This window comes from Peromyscus californicus, unplaced genomic scaffold (genome assembly GCF_007827085.1).
Source record: "Peromyscus californicus insignis strain IS unplaced genomic scaffold, ASM782708v3 Scaffold_4__1_contigs__length_199733344, whole genome shotgun sequence".
Classification (NCBI taxonomy): Eukaryota; Metazoa; Chordata; class Mammalia; order Rodentia; family Cricetidae; genus Peromyscus; species Peromyscus californicus.
Window position 1 is genome coordinate 23562696 of NW_026294562.1, and position 26476 is coordinate 23589171.

The window sequence follows — 26476 nt, forward strand, 5'->3', positions numbered from 1 at the left end:
TTTTACCTTTTTTTTTGACACAGGTTTTCTCTGTGTAACAGTTCTGGCTGTCCTGGAACTTGCTTTGTAGACCAGGCTAGCCGGAACTCACAGAGATCTACCTGCTTCTGCTTCCCGAGTACTGGGATTAAAGGTGTGCACTACCACTCCCTTGCTGGGTTATTTTACTCTTAGCGGGGCTTGGGTTACCATGCACTCTGAAGGTTTTGGGTATTTTGTTTGTTTATGTGTGTGTGTTTTAATCTTTTAGCACAGGGAATTGAATCTTGATTCTTTACAAATGCCCAGAAAGTTTACTGAGCCAATAACCCCCACTTTTGTTTTGAAGTTTGAGAAAGGGTCATTTTTAGCTGCCTAGCATGGCCTTGAAATCATATGTAGACAAGCTTCCAATTCACAATCCTTCCTAAGCCTCTGAAGCAGCTGGACTATAGGTCTTTGCTCCTGGGACCAGATTAGATAAGTCTGAAAAATGAGATTCACTGAAACTGCTAAGTCAACTTATTAATTTATCAAACACAAAACCAACAAGGCAACAAAATAAGCATTTTATAATTTCCTCATGGACATCAGAAAAATTATAATAACGGTTAATTTTTAGAAGTTATTATAACAGTGACTCCGAGAACATAATTTTAATTGTTCTGAGAAAGGCTATAAAATTATAGACAGGGTAGAGAAACTCCAATTGCTAACAAACAGCACATAAAGAGTATGTGCTCTGTCAGGTCAGAGGGATGGATGGCTCAGTGGCTAAGAGCACCTGCTGCTCTTGCAGACGACAGTTCCCAGTACCCACATCCGGTGGCTCACAACTGCTTGTAACTCCAGCTCTGAGGATATGAGGCCCTCTTCTGTTGTTCAAATCTTAGACAGTCTTTTAATTAAAAAAAATCCAGAGCCAGATATCAGGATCAAAGCTGAAAGATCAGAGAAGCAGAGCAGCCAGCCACTAGTTCTTACCTCTACGAAATCCTCAGTCTAAAGAGGGTGAGTTTCTGTTTCCTCATGCCTTATATACTTTTCTCTGTCCAGACATCACTTCCTGGGATTATAGGCATGTGTGTTTCCTAGTATTGGGATTAAAGGTGTGTGCCACCACTGCCTGGCTCTGTTTCCAGTGTGGCCTTGAACTCACAGAGATCCAGACAGATCTCTGCCTCCCGAGTGATAGGATTAAGGGTGTGTGCCACCAGTGCCTGACCTTTATGTCTAATCTAGTGGTTGGTTCTGTCCTCTGATCCTCAGGCAAGTTTATTAGGGTACACAATGTATCACCACAATATATCTCCTGGGGCAGTGTGAAACACGAACATTCGAGTGCTAGCACACACACACACACACACACACACACACACACACACACACACACACATACACACACACAGCCCTAAATAAAAATAAAATCTTAAAAAAAAAAGAGTATGTGCTTTGTAAGTGTTTTAAAACAATATACCAGGAACAATAGCCATGTGTTTAAACTCAGAAGGCAGAGGCAGGTGGATCTCTATGAGTTCAAGGCCAGCCTGGTCTACATAGAGGACAGTCAAAGCTATATAATCAAAACAAAAAAACAAAACAAACCAACAAACAAAAACCAAATATATGTTTATCCTGCACTTCAAGTCAGGAGTTGGGCCAAATGGCCCCTGGACACTATCACAATTCTCTATTTGGTATAACTTTATCTTTCCCACTGAATTGAAATATCCATGAGAATTTGTGCTCCCAGTTTACTCAATCCTGAGAAAAGACAAAGCTAGTTGAGTTGTTTCTGTATTTCTAGTGTTACCTGTATTTATAAAGAATGAAACATGAAGCAATAGTGATTTTCTTTTTTTGAGAGACAGGGGCTCCCTCTACAGTTCAGGCTGGCCTGGAATTCACTACATTAGACCACATTGGCTTTGAACCTGTGGCAGTTCTCTGGGCTGTGCCACCTGAGTGCTGGGATTACAGGCTTGTGTTGATTCTTGAACAGTACAGCCCTCACACTTGATCTGATGCTGACAGGTTAACTTTCCTCCTCTACAATGAAATAAGCATCACTGGTGTTGAGTACGACCGGGGCATACTTACTTATGTGACATAAATCATGCCCTGTGAAACTAAAATTTTAACATTTTACGTGTATGTATGTGTGCCTTCTTGTGTATATGTGTGACATGTGAATGCCTGGTGCCCAAAGAGGCCACAAGAAGGCATTAGATCTCCTGGAGCTGGAATTAGAGGTGGTTGAGAGCCATCTAATGTGGGTTGTGGGAACCAAACCTGGATCCTATGCAAGAGCAGCAAGTACTCTTAATTGCTGAGCCATCTCTCTAACCACATAAAATTAAATTCAAATGCTACCTTCCTGTATGTTTTGAAATAGTTGCTCCACATTCATTCATTCATATCCCCTTCAACAGAATTTGCTAGCAGATGAGCAGTAGCAACTGCCAAGCATTTTATAGTTTCTGGAAGAAAACTTAAAATTAAGAAAATTCTGATTTTTTTTCATAGGGCATGTAAGATGGACACTAGGATCTTAAGACCTAAATCTCGCCGGGCGGTGGTGGCACACGCCTTTAATCCCAGCACTCGGGAGGCAGAGCCAGGCGGATCTCTGTGAGTTCGAGGCCATCCTGGTCTCCAGAGCGAGTTCCAGGAAAGGCGCAAAGCTACACAGAGAAACCCTGTCTCGAAAAAAAACAAAAAAACAAAACAAAAGACCTAAATCTCCAACATTATATAAGATAGTCGCTGAACATCTCTGTCCTCTTCACCAGGTGCAGTGTGAGAAGTGATGTTTGCCGGGAATGAGTTCAGCACATCTTGAAAAGGTGAGGGTTGGCATTCTGACTCTTCTGTCCAGGCCAACTTTCTATGCCCTAAATACTAACATTCAGACAGATCCTCCATCCAGTCCTAGCTCTTTCCCCTCCTCAGAAATCTTGGGCACAAGAGTTTTGTTCTTTGTTTTTCTTTTTTGTTTGTTTGTATGAGATTATTTTTGCTGATTCTACCTTTTCACTTATTCTTAGCTTTTTTTACCTTTTGGTCTTCATTTTGGGACACATAATTTGGTGGATAATACACCCTGATGAGAAGGCAGAGTAGATGTTATTCAGGAAGGGACTTTGGAGACAGACAGGCTTCAGAGTCATAGATCTATCATTTACTAAATGAATTAAATACACTTTTTTTTGAGAAATGATTTCTCTGTGTAACAGCCCTAGCTGTCCTGGAACTAGCTCTGTAGACCAGGCTGGCCTGGAACTCACAGAGATCCGCCTGATTTTGCCTCCTGTGTACTAGGGTTAAAGGCATGTGCCACCACCGCCCAGCTGAATACATTTTTTTGAAGCAGCTCATCACATTAAGTTCTTTGTGTTTCTAGAAATGGCCAAGTGGGAAAACTTTCTCCCTTCCCACAACTCCTATTGAGTGGTTTGGGCAGAGCCTCAACTCCACAGCTCAGGCATGGGATTATGTAGTGCAGGCAAGCCTTGAATTTGTGGCAATCCTCCCAGCACCAGACATTCAGAATACTGCAGCCCTGAGGTCACAGGGGTTGGTTAAGGTTTGGGAAAATAACTCGGTGAGAAACAGTAACACTTCTTCTGGAGGTTCTGAAGAAATCTCAGACTGAAGCCAGTCTGGAAGCCTCTGGTGCTGGTTTACTGTAGATGCCTCCCAAACACAGTGGCTGGTGAGAGAATGACAAAGGGAAGGCATGTACCCCGAACTGACCAGTGACGAGCCCTTGCTGTTCTTGTCGAAGACCTGAGTTCAGTTCCCAGCACTCCTGTGGTAGCTCACAGCTGTCCATAACTCCAGTTCTAAGGGGTCCAGTGCTCTCTTCTGGTGTCTGAAGGCACCAGGCACACACACACACACACACACACACACACACACACACACACACACACACGATGCACATATATCCACATAGACAAAACACCCAAGCACATAAAATAAAAACAACAAATCGTTTGAAAAATACAAGTGGAAATCCACTGCCCTTGGAGAACTATTATGAAAAGTCAGAAATCGTCTGTGGAAATTATTTCAGTCACACAATTCAGTTATTCTTCAGTATTCATAGTGCCCCATTAGACAAAGAGTGCACTTTTATCCTTCAGTAACTTTTAATATTAGCGATGATATCGACTCCTCTTACCCGGGAACTTTACTGCCTGGCAGTAGATGATGAGATCAGAGAGCTCCGGTGCAATCTGCCTGCTTTCCTTTTTGTTCTGAGGGAGGTAAAACTCCTCTCCCAGTTCCATGTCATACACCTTTCAAGGGAAAATGACACCGTTTTACCAGAAGGTGGAGTCCCCTGGCTCTGGCTCCCCAAAGCACTTTCTCTATACTTCTCCCACGTTGCTAACTTCCCCTTACTCAGCATGTCTTCACACTCGTACGCCAGCACCTTTCTGAGGGAAAGGGAAGTGTCTAATTCATCCTTCATGTCTCTCAGGACAGAATCCATTATCTTATACACAGAGTAGTCTATACACATTTGTTGAACTCATAGAGGGTTGGTGATTTATGAGCTTTGGCTCAAATTTTTGACACTGCAGCTGTCTGAATAGATTTTTTTTTTCAGTGTCCGTAGGCTGTGAGGCACCTGAGAGTGAGGCCTGGGTGCCTCATGTGTCTTTCTGGTCTGTGTTATTCTTGCTAACTCTTCATAATCTACCTTCCTTTTATCTTCTTGGTGTAAATGATTTTAAAGCTTCTTACAATTTCTTGAACAACCAAGTTGTCCTCTTGGTCTGAATGCCCTGTTTCTGTAGACTTGGGCAAAACTTTAAACAGCGTCTTCCATGAGAGTCCATCCTCAATCCTCTGATTACACAGTGAGATCACTAAGCTTTTTACTTATCTACAAACATGACTTACAGGTCTGTCTCTACTCCTAAACCATCCATCCCCTGTACCACTCCAGTGCCTGCCACGCATATACCTCCAGTAGTTATTGGCTGGGTGAAGTAATAACAAGTGACAGGCAGGTGTCCCACAACATCTCCGTGTGGTCTTTGGCACCTGAGGGAAATTGAGTGAGGAAGGAAGGGAGGGGAGGAGAGTCCCAGCTGAAAGTGACAGAATACCAAAAATCAAGTAAAGAAAAGCCATCTCTTACCTTTCCCTTATTGCAAGAAGAGTTATCTGCTTTCTTTATCCTCTTGGGGATTTCTTCATTGTACTCAAACTGAAGCTTGTCAACACATGATTTGTTTTCAGGTTTGTCTTCCAGAATATTGTCTGAAAATGAGTTATCAGGCTTCAGTGAAAGAGAACCAAATGCGTCCCTTCGGCACTTTGGGTGAGGGTATCCAGTCACCTGCACGTATCTGCAAGGCTGAGGTCCTGGCTATACATTATTAAAACGATGGCTTGAAGCACAGTTTTAAAACTTGGGCTATATATTGAGCTTAGGTTTCATGGTCTCATTTACCAGTAGTTTTGGTACCATACAGACATAATCTAAACTGGAAGGCTCATCATGCACAGCTGGTTGTATCCTATGTCAAGAGGCTGACGGCCACAGGTTTGGGGAAGATCTAGGGTTGAAGCACTTCTAGGCGGTGCATTCATGAGGTAACCAGCCTTCCCTCGAAATGAGGCTATTTGCTTCTTGAAATGTCAAAGCCAGTCTTCATGGGAGAAGACTTATTGTTATGCGCGATGCAAAGTTTCCCCAATTTAAATTAATTGGAAAGTAAAGTCTTCATGATTGTTCTTTTTTTTTTTTTTTAGTTATAATCTTAAGACTGCAAATATATTTTTTAAAATTTATTTATTTTTAGTACATTGGTGTTTTGCCTGCATGTATATCTGTATAGGGTGTCAGATTCCACAGAATTAGGTTACAGACAGCTGTGAGCTGCCTTGTGGGTGCTGGGAATTGAACCTGGGTCCTTTGGAAGAGTAGGCAGTGCTTAACCACTGAGCCATCTCTCCAGTCCCAAGAATGCAAATATTTCTAAGTATGGTAGATAATCTTAGATTTTTGCCATGTTTGGCATCTCTAGAACAAATGTAAAAGTCTAAGAAGTATGTTATGATTATACTCTTTAAAAGTGAAAAACAAGAGAACTAATATCTCATTCCAGATTTTACTATCTTTTTGGACCACAAATACTTAGACCAAAATATCCTTATAGCAAATCAGGGCCATGCAGCTTACCAAAGAGATCAACAATGTCACTGCATTTCTACGCACAGAAGTGTCACAACTCCATGCTAATCAGACCCAAGACAGTAGAGACATAATGCGGACATCCATGCAGTTAAAATACCGGGTTCAAACGGTGTTTACCTTCCTGACTGTTAGCAACAGGGGAAGCAGTAAGGACATCTGCTACAGAGAGACAGAACCAGAAGGAAAATACAGGTGAGGAGAATTAAGACCGAGCCAGAGACATCCAATGAAGGTGTGGAGTAAAGAACAGGTTAGATCACAAGATGAGTGAAACAGGAAGTGTCTCAGAGACCTAATATTTTCACTGTCATAGATATAAGGACTAGCAACAAAGGAAACACAGCCAATCCTGGTCCTAGGGTAGTGGATACAAAAGGATCAGGAGTTCAAGGTCATCTTCAACTACATAGAGCATTTAAGGACATCCTGGGCTGTATGAAACACTGTCTCAAAAAAAAAAAAAAAAAGCGAACATTGTTAATGCTAATCATGCCATAAGCTGCCCACCCATATTACTAGTTAGTGAAGACTGTAACATTTCTGATATGGCTTTAATTAAACTCAGAGAAATGAGAGAGGCATTGCAACTACCATCAAAACCATACGCTTGCTAAGGCATTTAACGGTTGCCTATGTAAGCTGTCATAGGACAAACTTTACAAGGCATGCCATAACTTCAAGGCCTATTTTATTTGGAAGTCAGCTGGCCAGAGGGATCTTTTAAGTGAAATGGAAAATAACCATGACAGTGTCCTTCAGCTGTCATAGATCCCAGACGTTTGTGTTGGAAGTGTGTGTGTGTGTGTGTGTGTGTGTGTGTGTGTGTGTGTGTGTGTGTGTGGTGGGGGGAAGGAGCATCACCAAACACTGGATAGAACTTTTTCATGATGTATCAGAGAGACTTATTGTTCATAGTGGTGAAAAGTCATTGTCCAAAGTCTCACACCTTAGGAGTAGAGCCTGGTGGGCTTCCACTTTCAACAAATACTCTACCCCAGCTTTAAACAATGCATACAACTAATTTAAAAATTCAGTGGGGAGCAGAGTTAAATTTTACTCCCCTGCACAAAACTAAACCAGAAAGATCTTTCTCTCTTCTGTTCCTTTTTTCTATTTGCAAATAAATAAATAAATACTGAGAACAATAATTTAAAAAGCTCAAATTCCTGTTCTCTAAAGTACAAAAAGGTCCAAGAATAATTAATGATTGAGAAGAATTTATATTTTGGTGGACCAACTTATTACAGGAACAAATAACATCTGGATTGGCTGATTTCTTTTCTTTTCTTTCTTTTTTTCTTTTTACTTTTCTTTTCTTTTTTAAAAAATTTTTTGAGACAGTGTTTCTCTATGTAGCCCCGGCTGTCCTGGAACTCACTTTGTAGACCAGGCTGGCCTCGAAATCACAGAGATCTGCCTGCCTCTGCCTCCCAAGTGCAGGGATTAAAGGCAGCAGACTGGCTGATTTCTTAGGAATATTTTTTCATTTAATCTCTGAATCAATTTGTTTTGCTATGGGGGCATTTCATGGGAGTAAATGTGTCAGTATAAAACTTTTTGCATTTTCATGACTTTTTAGGACTAGGATGATAATAAATTGTCTTGACTCCATTCAAATTGTATTCTTTTTATTACCTCATGGCATTTCAGATCAAATAAGTGGGCCTTTAACTGATGGCATGAAATAATCAACTATTATGAAGGCTAAATATTAAATGGATATTGCTTAGTATTATATTTTAAGTCGGAACACAACTAGACTGTCACCAGTAATGATGGCTTTGAACTGAAACATGACTGGAAACAAACCTGAGTATGGGAAGCTGATATGTGGAGGTGGCTCAGTGGTCTTTACATCAATAGTAAATGGTTACAGTGTGGGGACAACTACACATTTAGCAAATAGTCTGCCCTAAGCAGCGTGTGTGTGCCAGGGATCACAGGGCCTTTGCTGTATGAGGCAAATGCTCTACCACTGAGCCAAACCTTCAACCCAATATATAATGCTATGTAGGAAGTGAAATCGGGAGGAACAAGACTTCCAGACCAGTCAGGGCCAAACAAAAGAGATGCTGTCTCATTTAAAAAAAAAAAAAAAAAAAGTTTGGCATTTTCTCATGGGAATGCTGTTGCCTTTTAGAGGTCAGCAAAGTGAAAGCCCACTGTCAGTAATGTTGCAGGAGAAAACATTTTGTAATCTCCTGCTAATGAGATTAATTACGTGCAATTCTGGCTTGAGAAGAATGCTTCACTAGTAACCGTGAGTTAACATGATTTATTTGACTTTTAAAAATTGTGTCATTAGTCGTCGCTCATGTTCTTCTCTTTGGTGGGGCCGGAAGGAAATGTCTTGTTGGTTTAGTAATCTGAGAACAGGGAGGAAGGAAAGTGCTGCTCCTCTTCTTGGTGCCAGACTGCCAGAGGGACAGTATGGCAATGAGGAAGAGAGCTCAGGGCAGTGAAGCTGTCCCCTGCGGATGTCGCAGGAGAGAGAGGATTTAGGCACACTCTGAAAAGTCTGCCCAGAGCTTCTCCCACTTCAGGAACTCAAAGGCTGAAAATTCGGCTTTTTCCTATTATTCCATCTCTTCCTCTACAAGTCCATTTTAGGAATGACCCCCACCCCCCATTGCTTCCTGTGCTGTCCTTCTCTTCCTGGAGTGTGGCTGTGATGCTTAGCAGAGCCCCTGTTCTTCCTTGGTCCTCACTAAGTGACTGGACTCTCAAACTCCCAGACATTATTAAAATAATCTCTCTTGCTTATCTGTACAGTTCCAGATTTATGTTTTGGGAAAAAGAAAAATCACCTAAGCATTTCCCAGCTCACAGAAGCAGGCTCTGTTTCTCTTACCATCGGAAAGGGATTCATAATCATAATCATATTCATCCTCTTCATCTTCTTCTTCCTCGTTGCTAGCAGGTGGGGGGTTGGCGTTCCCACCAGTGAAAGCCTGTGTTTGCATGGATGCTAACTGATGAGCCTGTAAGACAGTAATAATTAAAGACGGCAATGCAACCTACTGAGCTTCCACCTAACCCTTTAAAAGCACTACCTAGCACTTATTAGGGTTATAAAAGCAGATTGCCCCTGTGGGTTCATTTGAGAGAGGAAGAAAGTATCTGGATGCAATAGAAATGTTGGTGTAAAACAGGCTCTCGCTTGAGGCTTTGACTCTTCATTTGGGCCCACAGATAACGAAAACCGGCATAGCCTCTTGAATTTCAGTTTGTGTCTGTCTTCTTTACTTGGAATTAACTGCTTCCCTTGGCACACAGGCATGATAGTCACTCAAGCAGTGTCTACCTAACCTGTCTCATCTCCCATCAAGGCTAAGGAACAGGGATAACTCACTGTCCTTAACCTTTCCTCTTAAGTCACCTTGAATTCCCAGAACAGTAGAACCTCACTGAACACATACACGCGCCCCTCCCCCCCCAGATGAGGGCAGGTATCCTCGATGAGAGACTGCTCCCTGAATCAGCAGTACTCTTCCCAAAAATCTCATTGTCTTTCAAGGAATAAGGACTTCTTTGGACCACCTGACAGGCCCAGTGCCAAGACAATGCTGAGCTCGACCACACCTTGGCCCGGCCTAGTTTAACAGTGCACACCTCTTGCCTTCCATTTAAAGCTAGAGCTCCTGCCAGTGCGCTGAAGATGGACTTGGGGTCCCTGAGTTCCTCCATCTGTTCTTTCTCCCAGGGGAGCCACACTGAGTGCATCTCTCCTTATCGCTTAACAGCATTACATGTATTTCTAATTGGCACACTGAGAACCAGTGGTTGAGCTTCGTTTGTGGGGGATGCCACAGCCTAAGGGTCTTTGACCCTAAAAACTCTAGATACAGCTTTTTAGGTAAATATCAACATCCTTGAAGAACCTGGGAGCTTTTAGAAACAATCACAAGGAACTTGTGTGTGGTGTCCAGATTCCTAGGCTCTCTGGAAGTCCTGCGAGAGAAAACACTGATGTTTGGAAAACTAGCATCAGTCCCAAGGGATTGAGTAAAACAGCCCATCAACTCTAGAGCAGGAAGTCTCAGCTAAGAAACTATTTTTTTTTTCTGTCTTAAAATAATATTGAAAGTCCTCTGACCTTGAGAACAATGCTAGAATCCCTGTGGACAAGCAGACCAAAAGAATAGTTGCTAGTTTAGAAAACACTTTTTTCAACAGACGTTATCTGAACTATAAATCAAAATAACAAAACAGGCTCAGAAATTTTAGGAAACCTGGGGCTGGACAGATGGCTCAGTGGTTAAGAGTGCATATGTAAAAGTTCAGCTCCAGGGCTGGGGAGATGGCTCAGCAGTTAAGAGTACTTGTTTTTGCAAAAGATCTGGTTTTGATTCCCGGCACCCATGTGGTGGTCACAACCACTCATAACTCCAGCTCCAGGGAATCGGATGCACCAGGCATGCTCACAGCGAATAAACATACATGCAAGAGAAACACTCATATACATAAAATAATATGAAATTATTTTAGAAAATAGTAAGTTCAACTCCAGGGAGATCTAATGTTTCTGGCCTCCACAGGTACCTATGCCTACAGTCATGTGCACAAGCGCTCTCTCTCTCTCTCTCTCTCTCTCTCTCTCTCTCTCTCTCTCTCTCACACACACACACACACACACACACACACACACACACACACATGCATGTACACAAATAATTAAAGATAAAAATAAAATAAATCATTAAAACAAAAAATTTTAGGAAACATGTTAAAAACATATAATAGTGGGTCAAGTGATATTTTTGAATATAGGAGGAACATAATTCTTGGAAGTATTACCAACATCTGTGAGATAATAAGAAAACTCTGTGGTTTCTCCTGGTGAAAAAGACATACATTAGGTATTGCCTAAGCTACTGAGGTTCCCCCTATATCTATCTATCTATCTATCTATCTATCTATCTATCTATCTTTTTTTTAAAAAAATTTTTTGGTTTTTCAAGACAGGGTTTCTCTGTGTAGCTTTAGGAGCCTGTCCTGGAACTCACTCTGTAGACCAGGCTGGCCTCGAACTCACAGAGATTCACCTGCCTCTGCCTCTTGAGTGCTGGGATTAAATGTGTGCACCACCACTGCCCGGCCCAACCCCCTATATTTATAATCAGAGAAATTGCTAAATTCCAGGTAGAGGTGAGTGAAAATAAAGATATGAGCTGACAAGATGGCTCAGTGGGTAAAAACACTTGCCATATAAACATGACTACCAAGCCGGGTGGTGGTGGCGGTGGCGCATGCCTTTAATCCCAGCACTCGGGAGGCAGAGCCAGGTGGATCTCTGTGAGTTCGAGGCCAGCCTGGTCTACAGTGCAAGATCCAGGACAGGAATCAAAACTACACAGAGAAACCCTGTCTCGAAAAAGCAAGCAAACAAACAAACAAACAACCCAAAAAACAAAAAAACAAAAAAACCAAACAAACATGACTACCTGAATTGGATTCCTGGAACCCATGATGGAAAGAGAAAATTAACTCCTGAAAGTTGTCCTTTGACCTCCACATGTGAACTCTCTCTCTCTTTCACTAATGTAAATAATTAAGACAAAGTAAAGACATGGTTGGTTTTCATTTCCATTCTTGGACTCTATGCTGGCTAGTTTTATGTCGACCTGACAGAAGCTGGAGTCATTAGGGAGGAAGGAACCTCAATTGAGAAAATGTCCCCATCAGATTGGCTTCTAGACAACCTGTAGAGCCTGTGGCCAAGCCCATGGAACATGTTCTTGACTAATGACTGATGTGGAGGGACCAGCTCACTGTGGGTGGTGCCATCCTTTTGGCTGGTGGTCTTGGGTATTATAAAAAATCAGGTTGAGCAAGCCATGAGGAGCAAGCCAGTAAACAGCACTCCTCCATGGCCTCTGCATCAGCATCTGCCTCCAGGTTCCTGCCTTGAGTTCCTGCTCTGATGTCTATTGATGATGGACTGTGACCTGAGAGTTGTAAACTAGATTAAACCCTTTTCTCTAAAAATTGCTTTTGGTCATGGTGTTTTACCACAGCAATAGAAACTTAAGTAAGACAGACTTCCTGACTTGTAGATATGGACATTACCAAAGTTATGAATTTTTTCTCCTGAGACAGAGTTTCTCTGTGTAGCCCTGGCTGTCCTGGAACTCAATCTGTAGACCAGGCTGGCCTCAAACTCAGAGATCTGCCTGCCTCTGCCTCCTGAGTGCTGGCATTAAAGGTGTGTGCCACCATGCCACTAATTTTAACTTTTAAACATTTAACAAAAATTAGAAATTACATTTATTTATTTGTTTATTTATTTATTTATTTATTTATTGTACAGTGTGTGTGTGTGTGTGTGTGTGTGTGTGTGTGTGTGTGTGTGTGTTCAGATTTATGGTACAGTGTGTATGGAGTTCAAAGGACATCTCTAGGGAGTTGGTTCTCTCCTTCTACTAAATGAGGCTGGGGAAGGAAACTCAGGCTTTCAAGCTTGACGGCATGTACTTTTACATGCTTAGCCATCCTATCAGCCCATATTCCCTATTTTTTTAAAAATGTGGTTGTATTATCTTTGTAATAAAAATATACAAATAAGGAAGATTCTGTGGAAGCTGTGTCCACATCTAGATAAAATATTCTACAGTGCTGTCCACCTAGACTGCTAAATGTTCACTGGGTAGGCTCAGATTTCTTAAAGTAGGTTTAGGGGAGCTTTGTGGGTGTTAATGGCTAGCATGGAAAAACTGAGAGCTTAGCCACAAAATGCAGGGCAAGCCTGGGAGCAGCAGCTTAGCCAAACACAACTCAGAACACAGGGCTCCACAGCCTTCATTAAACGTGCTAAAGGGTGTCATGATCTCTACTGCAGCATTTCACAATCTATCGAGTACCTCTCCCTCCCTCCCTCCTTCCCTCCCTCCTTCCCTCCCTTTCTCCTTTCCTCCATCTGTCCCTCCCTTTCTCCCTCCCTCTTTCACTGAAACAGTATGCATTCTTTCAGATTTCCTTTTATACACATAGCATCTGTGATAATCTATGTTATCTGTACTTGGTAATGCATTCTATATTAACTACTTCTTCTACCCTACTCCTATGCTCCCCCTTTTGTTTTTACAACGGACCTGTATACAATAAAGTAAAATATATAAAATACAAATTGAGAAGGAGGAGGAAGAGAAGGAGGAGGAGGAGGAAAAGGAGGAAAAGAAATAGTTTCAGTGAACAGTGTTTTGGAAGAAATAGCATTTCCTGCTGGGTGGCCAGTCACAGACATCTAAGGAAGGCCAGTTAGAGTACACATACACATGCTAACATCTAGTTAAAAAGCTTCATTACAAAGCCCATGTACAGTTCTTACAGCTTTTGGAACTGAAGCAAATACCAGTTTCCTGGAGAAGCTTTTGACCCTTTAATACAGTTCCTCATGTTGTGGTGACCCCCAACCATAAAATTATTTTCGTTGCTACTTCATAACTGTAATTTTACTACTGTTATGAATCTTAATGCAAATATTTTTGGAAATAGAAATTTGCCAAAGAGGTCTCGACCCACAGGCTGAGAACCACTGAGCTGGTATACCACCTTTCTTTTTAAAAGAGAAAGGGGTCTCACTGTGTTTCCCAGGTTAATCCCCGGTTCTTGGGCTGAAGTAATCATCCTGTCCCAGCTCCCGTAGTAGCTAGAATTACAGGCACACACCATGGGTGCTCAATGGAAACAATATTTTAAATCCTTTCAGAGTAATTTGATGAGGGCTGTTCAGTTGTGGGGGCATGCACGCTCTGTTTAATCCTGTTCAAAGAGAGGCAGAACTCTCACCCATCAACCGTCTTTGTATGATGCCTGAGGTCAACTGAAAGGGGCACTCAAGAATGTGCAGCGCCTGAGAGCAGGTCCTGAGAACGTAAAGGAGACACGGGAACACCATTGTATCTACCTGGTAAATGCCTACAAAGACGGACATCACTTCCTCCTCTTTTCCCTCACTCTTTCCTGACCTCTGTCGATCTTGAAGTAAAAATTCAAGAGCAGGATGGTCATCATAGGGGTGAGAATATAATGCTTATCTGAATTTTAAAAAGTCAGACTTTTTCAACAGAAATTAAGTCTAGAAGTAAGGCTGATTGATTCAGCAGTGAGGTCTATTTTAACTATAATATCTGTAGGTATATAGATATAAATAAATAATAATATATTATATATTACTTATATATAATATATTATATATAATAATAATATAATAGGAATTATGTCCTATAAATGTTTCAACTTGTGCTAAGATTTTTAATGTTCTTAGGAATGTATAGGTAGGCTTGGGAGCACATACCTTCAATTCCAATATGCAAGAGGCTGAGGCAGGAGGACTGCTGTGAATTCAAGGTAAGCCAGGGATATCCAGAAAGACTTGTCTCAAAAAAGAGTCAAACCAATATAATATGCATGAGAGGCTCACACCTCTGATCCCAGCATTCAAGGCTCTGAGGTAGGAGGACTGGACTTCTAGGTCAGCCTGGGCCATTATAACAAGCACCATCTTTTTTAAAATGAGAGGAAAAATATGAGGGATATGTGCATTTTCAAAAGCCTTGATGTTTAAGCAAAAAGCATTTGAAGATACTTCCTGGAGTATCCTGGACCCATAAGTATAGGCTGGGGATTAAGCACAGAACTCTTGCATGATGTGAGTGGAAGTACCTTGTGATCAATATGCTGCCATGATACACTGGGATTTCAGGGATGTTGCTACTGGACCCCCACACACTCTCCCTAAAGAGGACTATGCCAACTATTACAGGACTGGTAACCCTAAAGGTTGGCCTTCAGGATATAGAAATTATATCTTATACGTGTTTCAACTTGTGCTAAGATTTTTAATGTTCTTAGGAATGTATAGGTGGGCTTGGGAGCACATACCTTCAATTCCAGTATTCAAGAGGCTGAGGCAGGAGTCACACATCATCCCACTTAGAACAAATTAAACAATGGAGGTACATTTCACATGGGTACAATTCACAAAATAAAACTTTAGGTCAATAGGATGAGGGAATCTATTGGTCTATGAATCAGAAATTCCAAAATCAAGTGTATCAGTTGAGGGATCTCAAGGTTCAAAACCTGGCTATGCAGCAAGTCATTTGAAAAGTCCAAATGACATTAATTTCTTTGTCCCAACCCCATGGCATATTCCTAATTTGCTTAATCAGAGAGGAGTACCTTTTGCTTTAAGATGTCGACTGGCGTCTGATGGGCCTTCAGTTTCTTGTTTTTAAGGAGCACTTTCCTCCTAAGTTGGTCAGGTGAGGGAAGCATTGGGTCATCTGAGAAATCGGTTTCAAATAAGAATTTGGCCACCAGCTTTTCTCCAAACACACTCTACAAAGCACAAAGGGAAACACACCATCAACGCCTTCCACCCCTACTTGATAAATACATTTACATCCCCTGAATATACTGGATAGCTCAACTTAGTTGAATTGTTTGAGAAATCCCAGGAAAAGGAACTAAAGAAGAGGCTGTTTATTCTCCTGGCAGTTTCCTGCCGGAAGGAAGGGATGTTGTGTTCAGGGCAAGCGGGAAGACCTAGGTCAGTCTGTAGAGGAAGCCAGCTGTGATGACTTAGGAAAATGTTCCCAAGTCCAATGTATTAAAGAAGAAAGCAAGCGGAGAGTTGATGAGTGGCTGTGGTTTTGCAAAAACATGGTTTCATTCCCAGTGAACAGAAAAGATGAGAAGCTACAGGGAGCATTTGCTCCAGCCATGGATGAAGAATAGATACCACTTTCACAAGGACTTATGAGCACTGGTCTCCAAAGAAGAACGTCTCTTTTAAGGAGGTCATGGGTGAAGGGTAGACACAGGGTGATCACTCAAGATAAGGATAGAAAACACAGCAATTTTTATTTCTAATTATTTTTAAATAAACAAGAACAAAAAAAATTCCATGTGCAGGCTAAGGCAATATGAAAAGCCAAAGTTTTGCTGGTATTCATATTGAAGGACATTACCATGTTCCATGTTCCCTCCTTTCATGAGAGCTACATTTCTATGAATGTTTCTCTTACTGGAGAAGGGGGTTGTCTTTTGGAATATCTGCTCCTTAATCTGTCTGCATTACATTTCCCTTGTATAAAGAAGCTTACTATTAACACAGTCTAACTTGCTAACTTGGATCTCTATAATGCAGTGTGGGTCACAGGAATACGTGACTTTCCCCGATACAGTTTAGTTTTTCCATGTACAACTGCCAAGTGACATTTGGTATTCCTCCTGCCAGTGTCAGGGGTATTGGAGAGTTGGTCTATCCTTACCTCCTGAGGTTTCCTGGAAACGGTCAGGAGACCGGAAAACAATACCTATATCCCCACTGATGAAAAGAGGGACCATCTTAGAAAATGTCTAAGCTCTCTGAGCAATGCCATTTTTTCAGGTCTGTAGAATCCTAATAGAATGTGCTTCATGGCTAAAGTCCAGCTGTGCTGTGGTCCACATCTGCCCTATGTAGATACCAACAACTGAAAGATGATAGTGTCTTAGATGAAGCTCACCTTGAAAATTTCTGCCATTTTTCGTTGTTGAGGCAATGAACAGTGGTTCTCAATGGATATGATGATTGGCAGGTCAGAGGTGATGAAGGCACTGCGGTCGATGGCTTCCACCACTTCCTGTAAGAGCCAAACAGCTCCTTAGAGTCAGGTGTCTGCTCAGTGGAGTCAGAAAGCTGGTACTGAGCCACAGAAAGTGTCTTAATTGTTGCATTCAGCAGATTCTGGACAAAAGGGGTTTTTATCTTTTCAAAAGTATAGGTATCTCTCTAGATCTGTGGGAGATTAATTCCAGGACCCCTGCAGATACTGAAATCGATATGATGCTTAAGATCTCATATAAAAATAGCATAATATTTACATACGATCTCCATAGATCTATCTTCCCATGTACTTCAAAAAATCTCTACATACTGAAAATCCCCAGTATAATGTGAACACATTGTTTTAAAATAATGACAAGAAAAAAATATCTACAAATTCACTATAGACACAATTTTAGCCCATTTTTGTATATATAGTTGTATGATTGAGTCCATGGATGCAGAACCCATAGCTAAGGAGGGCCAAATGTGTTTGTAAACTAATCAAGAGACTAGGCTATTTTGTATAAAGACATCAAACTATTCATATTGAGCCTTGTTCTTATACTATAAAGAACAGCTATCACTATGTTGAACTGAAAAAAAAATAGTATAATATCAAGAAAGAATATCTTATGTAAATGACATTGTTTTTGTTATAGCATACAATATAATGAAGCCTAAGACACATTGAAACAGTTAATACTTTATTTGTAGCAATATGGCTCACACCATATCTTTTAATGTGTATCTGTAAACACAGTCACCCACCAATATACAGTACAAAAGCTTTATGAATGATAAGTAGAAAATGAGTTGAAGAAAAAAATGCATTTTAGCTACTACTCCAATAATCATAATATTCCTTCCCAGCCTTGGTATAGCTCAGAGAAAAATGATGTTAGGTAGCTTAGGACCATCTGAGGGAGAAATAACTACATAGCTAAACTAATAAGCTAAGTAGAATATAAAATAATCCAATAAGGACAATCTTCCGGGATAATGGATCTTCCCAGGTGGAACTGCTTCTTGTTACTTTCTAATGGTAATTACTTAATCATCTGACATCAGGACATCTCCATGGCATCTTCCTTTGTCAGCCAAGATAGCAGGATAAATGGCCTTTAATTTCTTCAGGAAGAGAAGAGAATGGTCTCTGTCTTTATTTATCATTATATCATGTGAAAATAAATAGCAACAATATCATTATGTACCAACATGAGGTAACAGTTATCAAAACTTTAGCTGAATAGGGATCTAGTAAGAGCTCTTGGTCAAATCCCAGAAAATGTCTTAAGGTATAATTTGTAGCATGAGTAACTTAATGACGATAACGTCCCTGGGATCTGATGGGAAGCATTACCTTGAAGGGGATCTTGGTCGTCAGTGTATGTCCATGATAAATAATGGGCATGCCATCATCTCCATCCCAGCAGTCCAGCTCTATGCTCCTGCATCCTTGCAAAAGGACCTGTGTGATCAATGAATCCACCCCAGATGAGCACCAGGAGATAAAGCTTCAAACTGAACCAAACACACAGTTCACATCAGTCAGCATTTGCATTTATGGATGTAGCAGACAGATATTAAATGGAAAACAGATAATTGGCATTTGGGTCAAAGGCCATAATTATGGGCTTGGGATGGACAGAACAAATCAATGTAAGAAGAGTGTTTATCAGAAATGAAGACTGCTGGAAGGTAAAGTGGGTGTAAGAACATGTCATCTCTCTCTTTTTTATTTTTAAAAGTATCTTTCATTCTTTGAAATGGAACATCTTAAAATTAGAGGCCTCTCTGTTCTCTCACACTCAACCCCCCAGTCTTGTCCCTAGTGCTGCAACTGAACACAAGCTGCAGCCTTCCCTCCCTGTTGCCCACATCTCCTGTGGAGCCCACAGACCATCCCTCTGTAGCTGTATCCTATCCCACAACTCTAGCAGGCACCCTCTGGTAAACCACAGGCCATGGGCAGACTTTCTCCTCTCTCTCCGTTCCACCAGACTCAATTCCCCAGTCTCCACCCTAGCACTGAAATAGAACACCAGCTTCAGCTTTCTCTCATTCCTGCCCACATGGCCTGTAGATTCCACAAACCCTCTTTTCCTAACCTTCCTTCCCCAACTTGTTGCTTTGTCTCAGATCCTGGCTCCAGCAGGCACTCCCTGCTAACCCAAACGCTGCTCCTCCCAGGGCAACAAGTAGGCTGAAGGCAGACCACACCTCTCCTGCTGCTCCTGAGATTCCATTCCCCCCTCCCCCCCAGTCATCATCCCTAGCTCTGCAGCTGGAAACCTGCTGCAGTCTCCCTTTCTTCTCTGTCCCCATCCCCAAGGGGTCACAAAGACCTTTCTCAAACCTTCCTTCCCTCAACTTTTCCCAGTTACCCAGCCTCCAACACCAGCAGACATTCCCTGTGAACATTTCCTGGCAGCTGAGCAGGCCAGGAAAACAGGCAATCATACGCTCTGAAAATCCAGAGGAGAAACAGAAACCAAGGAACAAAACACTCACCTAACAAAGACAAACTCAGAAATCGGCACCTAGGCCTATAATCAGTCCAAACCCAGATGCCTAGATGCCAGCATAAAAACACAATCAATAACAGCCAAGGTAATATGTCTTCACTAGAGCCTAGCTATCCTACCACAGCAGGTCCTGGATATTCCAATATTCAGGAGCTGAAGCACAAGAAAAGAACCTTAAAACCAAGTATATGAAGATGAGAGAGGTCCTTAAGGAGGAAATTAATAAATACCTTAAAGAAAGCCAGGAAAGTGTCTTACCATAGGTGCTTTCCTTGGAGGAAGTAGGAATGGGGGATGGGTTGAGGGGGGAAAGCTGGGGGGCAGGAGGAGGGAGGAGAGGGGAATCTGTGGTTGGTATGTAAAATGAATAGAAAAATCTCTTAATAAAAAGAAAAAAATTTAAAAAAGAAAGAAAGCCAGGAAAACACAACAGTGTAAGAAAATAAGTAAAACTGTTCAAGACCTGAAATTGAAAATGGAATTAAAAAACAAAAAAAAAAACTCAAACTGTGGGAGTTATGGAAATGAGACATTTAGGAATTTGAACTCGAACTACAAAGGAAAGCTTTACCAACAGAATACAAGAGATGGAAGAGAGAACCTCAGTTGTCAAAGATACAATAGAAGAAATGGATACATTGGTCAAAGAAAATACAAAACAGTCAGGAAATCTGGGACACTATAAAAGGACCAAACCTAGGAATAGTACGTATAGAGGAAGGAGAAGAACCCATCTCAAAGGCCCAGGAAATGTTTTCAACAAAATCATAGAAAAGAAATTCCTAACCTAAAGAAGGAGATGCCAATAAAGGTACGAAAAGCATACAGAATATCAAATATATTAGACCAGAAAAGAAAGTCTCCTTACCACATAATAATCAAAACAGTAAACATACAAAACAAAGAAAGAATATTAAAAGCTGCAAGGGAGAAGGACCAAGTAATATCTAAAGACAGACCTGTTAGGATTACAGCTGACTTCTTAATGGTGACTATAAAAGTCAGAAGGGCTTGTACAGATGTGCTGCAGACTCTAGAAGATCATAAATGCCAGCCCAGACTATTATACCCAGCAAAACTTTCTATCACCATAGGTGGAGAAAATAAGATATTCCATGATAAAGTCAAATTTAAGTAATATTTATCTACAAATCCAGCCCTACAGAAGGTGCTAGAAGGAAAACTCCAATACAAGGAGGCTAACTACACACACAAACATAGGAAATAAATAATCTCATACCAGAAAAATCAAAAGAAAAGAAACACACACACACACATATACCACCACCACCACCACCACCACCACCACCACCAACAACAAAATAACAGGAATCAACAATCAATGGTCATTGATATCTCTCGATGTCAATGGTCTCACTTCTACAATAAAAAGACACAGATTAACAGAACGGATATGAAAATAGGATCCATCCTTCTGCTGCATTCAAGAAACTCACCTCAACATCAAAGATAGACATTAGCTCAAGGTAAAGGATTGAAAAAAGATGTTCCAAACAAATGGACTTAAGAAGCAAGTGGGTGTAGCCATTTTAGTATCTAAGAAAATAGACTTCAAACTAAAACTAATCAGAAAAGTTAGGGAAGGACACAGCATACTCATCAAAGGAAAAATCCACCAAGATGACAGCTCAATTCTTAACATCTATGCCCCAAACACCAGGGCACCAAAGTTTGTAAAAGAAACAGCTTAAATCACATATTGACTCAAAAACACTGATAGTGGGAGATTTCAATACCCCACTCTTACCAATGGACAGATCATCCAGACAAAAACTAAACAGAAATACTGGAGCAAACAGATATTATAAACCAAATGAACCTAACAAATATTTACAGATAATTCCACCCCCAAAAAAGTACCTTCTTCTCGATACCTCACGGAACTTTCTCCAAATTGACCACATGCTTGGACACAAAGCAAGTCTCAACAGATACAAGAAAATTGAAATAACTCCCTGCATCCTGTCAGACCACCACAGATTAGCGCTGGATATCAAAACAACAGAAAGTATACAAACTCATGGAAATTGAACAACTCTCTACTGAATGACAATGGATCGAGATGGAAATAAAGAAATTAAAGACTTTTTAGAATTCAATGAAAATGAATACCCAAACTTATGGGACACAATGAAAGCCGTGCTAAGAGGAAAGTTTATAGTACTAAATGCCTATTTAAAAAAATTGGAGAGATCTCATACTAGCAACTTAACAGCACACCTGAAATCTCTAGAACAAAAAGAAGCAAGCTCACCCAAGAGAACTAGACTGCAGGAAATAATCAAACTGGGGCTGAACTCAATAAAATAGAAACAAAGAGAACAATACAAAGAACCAATGAAACAAAGAGTTCACTCTTTGAGAAAATCAAGATTGAAAAACTCATATTCAAACTAACTAAAAGATGGAGAGAGAATAACCAAATTACAAAATCAGAAATGAAAAGGGAGTCATAACAACAGACACCAAGGAAACCCAGAGAATCATAAGGACATATTTTTAAAACCTGTACTCCATCAGATTGGAAAATCTAAGATAAATGGATAATTTTATAGATAGTTACCACTTACCAAAGTTTAATCAAGATCAGATAAACAATTTAAATGGACCTATAACCCTTACTTAAATAGAAGCAGTCATTAAAAAAAAAAAAGCCCAGGGTCAGGCAGTTTTAGCACAGAATTCTACCAGACGTTCAAAGAAGAGCTAACACCAATATTCCTCAAAATAGTTCACAAAATAGAAACAGAAGGGATATCGCCCATTTCATTTCATGAGCCCTAGTCACCCTGTTACCCAAACCATATAAAAACTCAACAAAGAAAGAGAATTACAGACCAATTTCCCTCATGAACACAAATGCAAAAATATTCAATAATGTACTTGTAAACTGAACCCAAGAGCACATCAAAAAGATAAACCACTATGATCAAGTAGGATTCATCCCAGAGATGCAGGGATAGTTCAATATATGAAAATCAGTAAATGTAATCCACCATATAAACAAAAATGAAAGAAAAAAGCCACATGATCATCTCATTAGATACAGCAAAGGTCTTTGACGAAATCCAACACTCCTTCATGATAAAAGTCCTGGAGAGACTAGGGATACAAGGGACATACCTCAACATAATAAAGGCAGTTTACAGCAAGCCCATAGCCAACATCAAGTTAAATGGAAAGAAATTCAAAGTGATTCCACTAAAACCATGAACAAGACAAGGTTGGCCAGTCTCTCCATATCTATTCAATATAGTACTTGAAGTTCTAGCTAGAGCATAAGAAACTGAAGATCAAGGGGACAGAAATTACAAAGGAAGAAGTCTAAGTATCGCTATTTGCAAACAATATGATAACATATATAAATGACCCTAAAAATTCCACCAGGGAAGTCTTACAGCTGATAAACATTTTCAGCAAAGTGGCTGGATACAAGATTACAAGATTAACTAAAAAAAAAAAAAAAATCAGTAGCCCTCCTATATACAAGTGACAAATGGACTGAGAAAGAAATCAGGGAAATAACACCTTTCTCAGTAGCCTCAAATAATATAGACTATCTTGGGGTAACTCTAAGCAAGTGAAAGAATTGTATGATTAAAAACTTCAAGTCTTTGAAGAAAGAAATTGAAGAAGATATCAAAAGATGGAAAGATCTCCCAGGCTCACGGATCAGTAGGATTAATGTAATAATAATGGTCATCCTACCAAAAGCAATCTACGGATTCAATGCAATCCCCATCAAAATTCCAACATAATTCTTTACAGACCTTGAAAGGACAATTCTAAACTTGACACGGAAAACCAAAAAATCCAGGATAGCTAAAACAATCCTGAAAAATAAAAGGACATCCAGAAGCATCACTATCCCTGATTCCAAGCAGTACTACAGTGCTATAGTAACAAAAACTGCATGGGATTGGCATAAAAAAACATGTTGTTCAATGGAATCAAATCAAAGACCCTGGCATAAATCCACACACCTATGGACACCTGATTTTTGATAAAGAAGCCAGAAATATACAATGGAAAAGAGAAAGCCTCTTCAACAAATGGTACTGGTCTAACTGGATGTTGGCATGTAGAAAAATGCAAATAGATCCATATTTATCACCCTGCACAAAACTCAAGTTCAAGTGTATCAAAAACCTCAACATAAAACCAGATACACAAGGTCAAAATGGTGGGCTGACCTGCTGTTGCAGTGTCAAGCAAGTGACTGGATGGTTTTCGAAAATGGTACTATAATGCTGCAGGATTCAACAAACTGGGGTTAACACAAGATGATACAGTATACGAGACTGAAGACGTGAAAGGAGCCACAAGAAGGCTTCCTGAGGATCTTTATAATGACAGAATGTTTCAAATTAAGAGAGCCCTGGACCTGATCATGAGGCATCAGATCTTGCCTAAAGAGCAGTGGACAAAATATGAGGAGGACAAATTCTACCTTGAACCCTATCTGAAAGAGGTTATTCGGGAAAGAAAAGGAAAAGAAGAATGGACGAAGAAGTGATCTTGTAGTTGAGATATGTGGATGTGCCTAGTCTCAGCATGTTTTTATGAAGTTGTTTCAACCTGAATCACAATTTAAGAATTATTTGCTCTGCAGTTGTCTTGCTTTAAATAAATGTCTATTGTAAAAAAAAACAAAAAATAAACAAACAAACAAAAACCCAGATACACTGAACCTGATAGACGAGAAAGAGGGAATAGCCTTGAATGCACTGGCACAGGAGACAACTTCCTGAACAGAACACCAATAGCACAGTCAATAAGATCAACAATTAATAAATGGGACCCCATGAAACTGAATAGCTTCTGTAAGGCAACCAGACAAAGCAGCAGACTACAAAATGAGAAAAGATTTTTACCAACTCCAAATCCAATAGAGGACTAACATCCAAAATACATAAATAACTCAAGAAACTAGATATAAAAAAATAAATAATCTAATTTAAAAAATGGAGTACAGATCTAAATAGAGAATTCTCAACAAAAGAATCTCAAATGGCTGAGAAACGCTTAAAGAAATGTTCAAAGAAATGTTAGCCATCAAGGAAATGCAAATTAAAACCACTATGAGATTCCATCTTACACCTATCAGAATGGCTAAAACAAATAAGTGACAGCTCATGATGAAGATGTGGAGCAAGGGGAATGCTCCTCCATTGCTGCTGGGAGTGCAAACTTGTACAGCTACTATGGAAATCTATTTGGTAATTCCTCAGAAAGTTAGGAAGACCCAGCTATACTACTCTTGGGCATATAACCAAAGGATGCTCCATCCTACCACACGGACACTTGTTCAAACCATGTTCATTGCTGCTCTATTGATAATAGCCAGAAACTGGAAACAACCTAGATGTCCTGTAGTGGGTAGCCATTCCAGCTTTGATCTGGAAGTTCCAACCCCCATTGAGACTTCGGCAACTGTCACGCCTACAAGGCAGGGCCAAGGGAGGCGCCTGGAGACCCAAGATCTGGATGGGCCAGAGCTCTCTGCTCCGGGACCCTGAACGGTGGAGGTGGACCAAGCAGAGCTCCAGAGAACACCGCTGGACTGCGATACACCTTCCCCAGACCCCGTGACCTACCTATCCCTTAATTTGTAAGTTATGCCATTAAATAAATCTCCTTTTAACTATGTGGAGTGGCCTTAATAATTTCACCAATAATGTCTCTCAACAGAAGAATTGATAAAGAAATTATGGTACATTTATGGTACATTTACACAGTGGAGTATTACTCTGCTGTTAAAAAAATAACACTATGAAATTTGCAGGCAAATGGATGGAACTAGAAAAAAACATCCTGAGTGAGGTAAGCCAGACACAGAAAGATAAATATGTTATGTATTCACTTATAAGTGTATATTAGCTGTTGTAAATGATAAGCAATCTACATCCACAGACCAAGAGAGGTTAGGTAACAACAGGGTTCTAGGGGGGCATGCAAGGATCTTCCTGGGAGTGGGAAATAGAATATATTTTGTAAGTGAACCATGGGAAGTTTGGGACAGGAGCCAGGGATCAGGCGATTGGGGGAGATGGAGTGGAAGGAGAGAGAGATGGCTGGAATTGAGGGGGGGATTTTCAGGGGTGTTGTGGAAACCTAGTACAGAGAAAACTTCTTGGAATGTATGCAGGTGATCCTAATGAGGATTCCTAATAATGGGGGTACAGAATCTCAACTGGCCATCTCTTATAGTCAGGTAAGACTTCCAATTTTGGGACTAGGTTGCATTCAACTGAGTTGTTGGCCAAGGGGAAATCTCCAAACAGCCCAGGCTGTTGCTAAACAAAACACAGCTCTCTGCAAACTGACAGCAGGGCCCCATTGCTGAGGACAATTCCCATAGAACTCATTGAACATGGCAAAGTTGAGCTGGTGTCCACATGGAGCTCTCACCTCTATGTTCTAGTGTCTTTGGTGCAGGAAGTTACTCTGTAGGCTACTGAAAGAGAAACATACACACCAACCCAGCCACAAAACCTTTGAAGTACAATCTGTTCTGCCTGCATAATATGCTAGGGCAATGGAGGCACCAAACCTGTGGGAGTAGCCAACCAATGTCTGATTTGACCTAAGGCTCACTCCACAAGAAGGAACCTGCACCTGACATTGCTTGGGTAACCAACAACCAGAGACTAGACAGCCCATAGAGCTAGAGTAAAACCGAACACTACTGACCTAAAGGGAAAAATATCAACAAAATGATTTGTAATGATATCCTGCTGTACTCATAGATCAGTGCTGTATCCAGTCATCATCAGAAAGGCTTCCTCCAGCAGCAGATGGAAACAGATGAAGAGACACACAGCCAGACATTATTGAGCAGGAGAGTCTAAATTGAAGGTCTCCATCAAATACCTCCCCTCAGAGATCAGGAAATACCAAGGAAGAGAGGACAGAAAAAGTGTAAGAGCCATTGGGGATGGAGGACGCCAGAACAAGGCCCTCTGAATCAACTAAGCAAGGTGCGTATGGGTTCATAGAGACTGAAGGAGCAAGCACAGGGTCTACATGGGTCTACCAGATCCTCTGCATAAACATTATTATTAGCTTAATATTTTTATGGGACTCCTGACTGTGAGAACAAGTGTATCTCAGAGTCTTGTGCTTGCTATTGGGATT

The 26476-nt window shown here is 40.7% G+C and overlaps 2 protein-coding genes across 2 annotated transcripts in view; one reads left to right on the forward strand and one right to left on the reverse strand.

Annotated features, from left to right (window-relative positions):
* Plce1 (phospholipase C epsilon 1) overlaps positions 1-26476 on the reverse strand; it is a 300119-nt gene that overhangs the window by 33340 nt on the left and 240303 nt on the right. The window contains 6 exon segments of the mRNA XM_052713591.1: positions 4166-4283; positions 5135-5256; positions 9048-9177; positions 15380-15538; positions 16711-16827; positions 18154-18261. Coding sequence (XP_052569551.1) covers positions 4166-4283; positions 5135-5256; positions 9048-9177; positions 15380-15538; positions 16711-16827; positions 18154-18261 — 754 coding nt within the window.
* On the forward strand, positions 23520-23903 carry LOC128094971 (cytochrome b-c1 complex subunit 7-like). The gene is given in 1 exon segment (XM_052713601.1): positions 23520-23903. A coding segment is annotated over 1 exon segment (336 nt). The 3' UTR covers positions 23856-23903.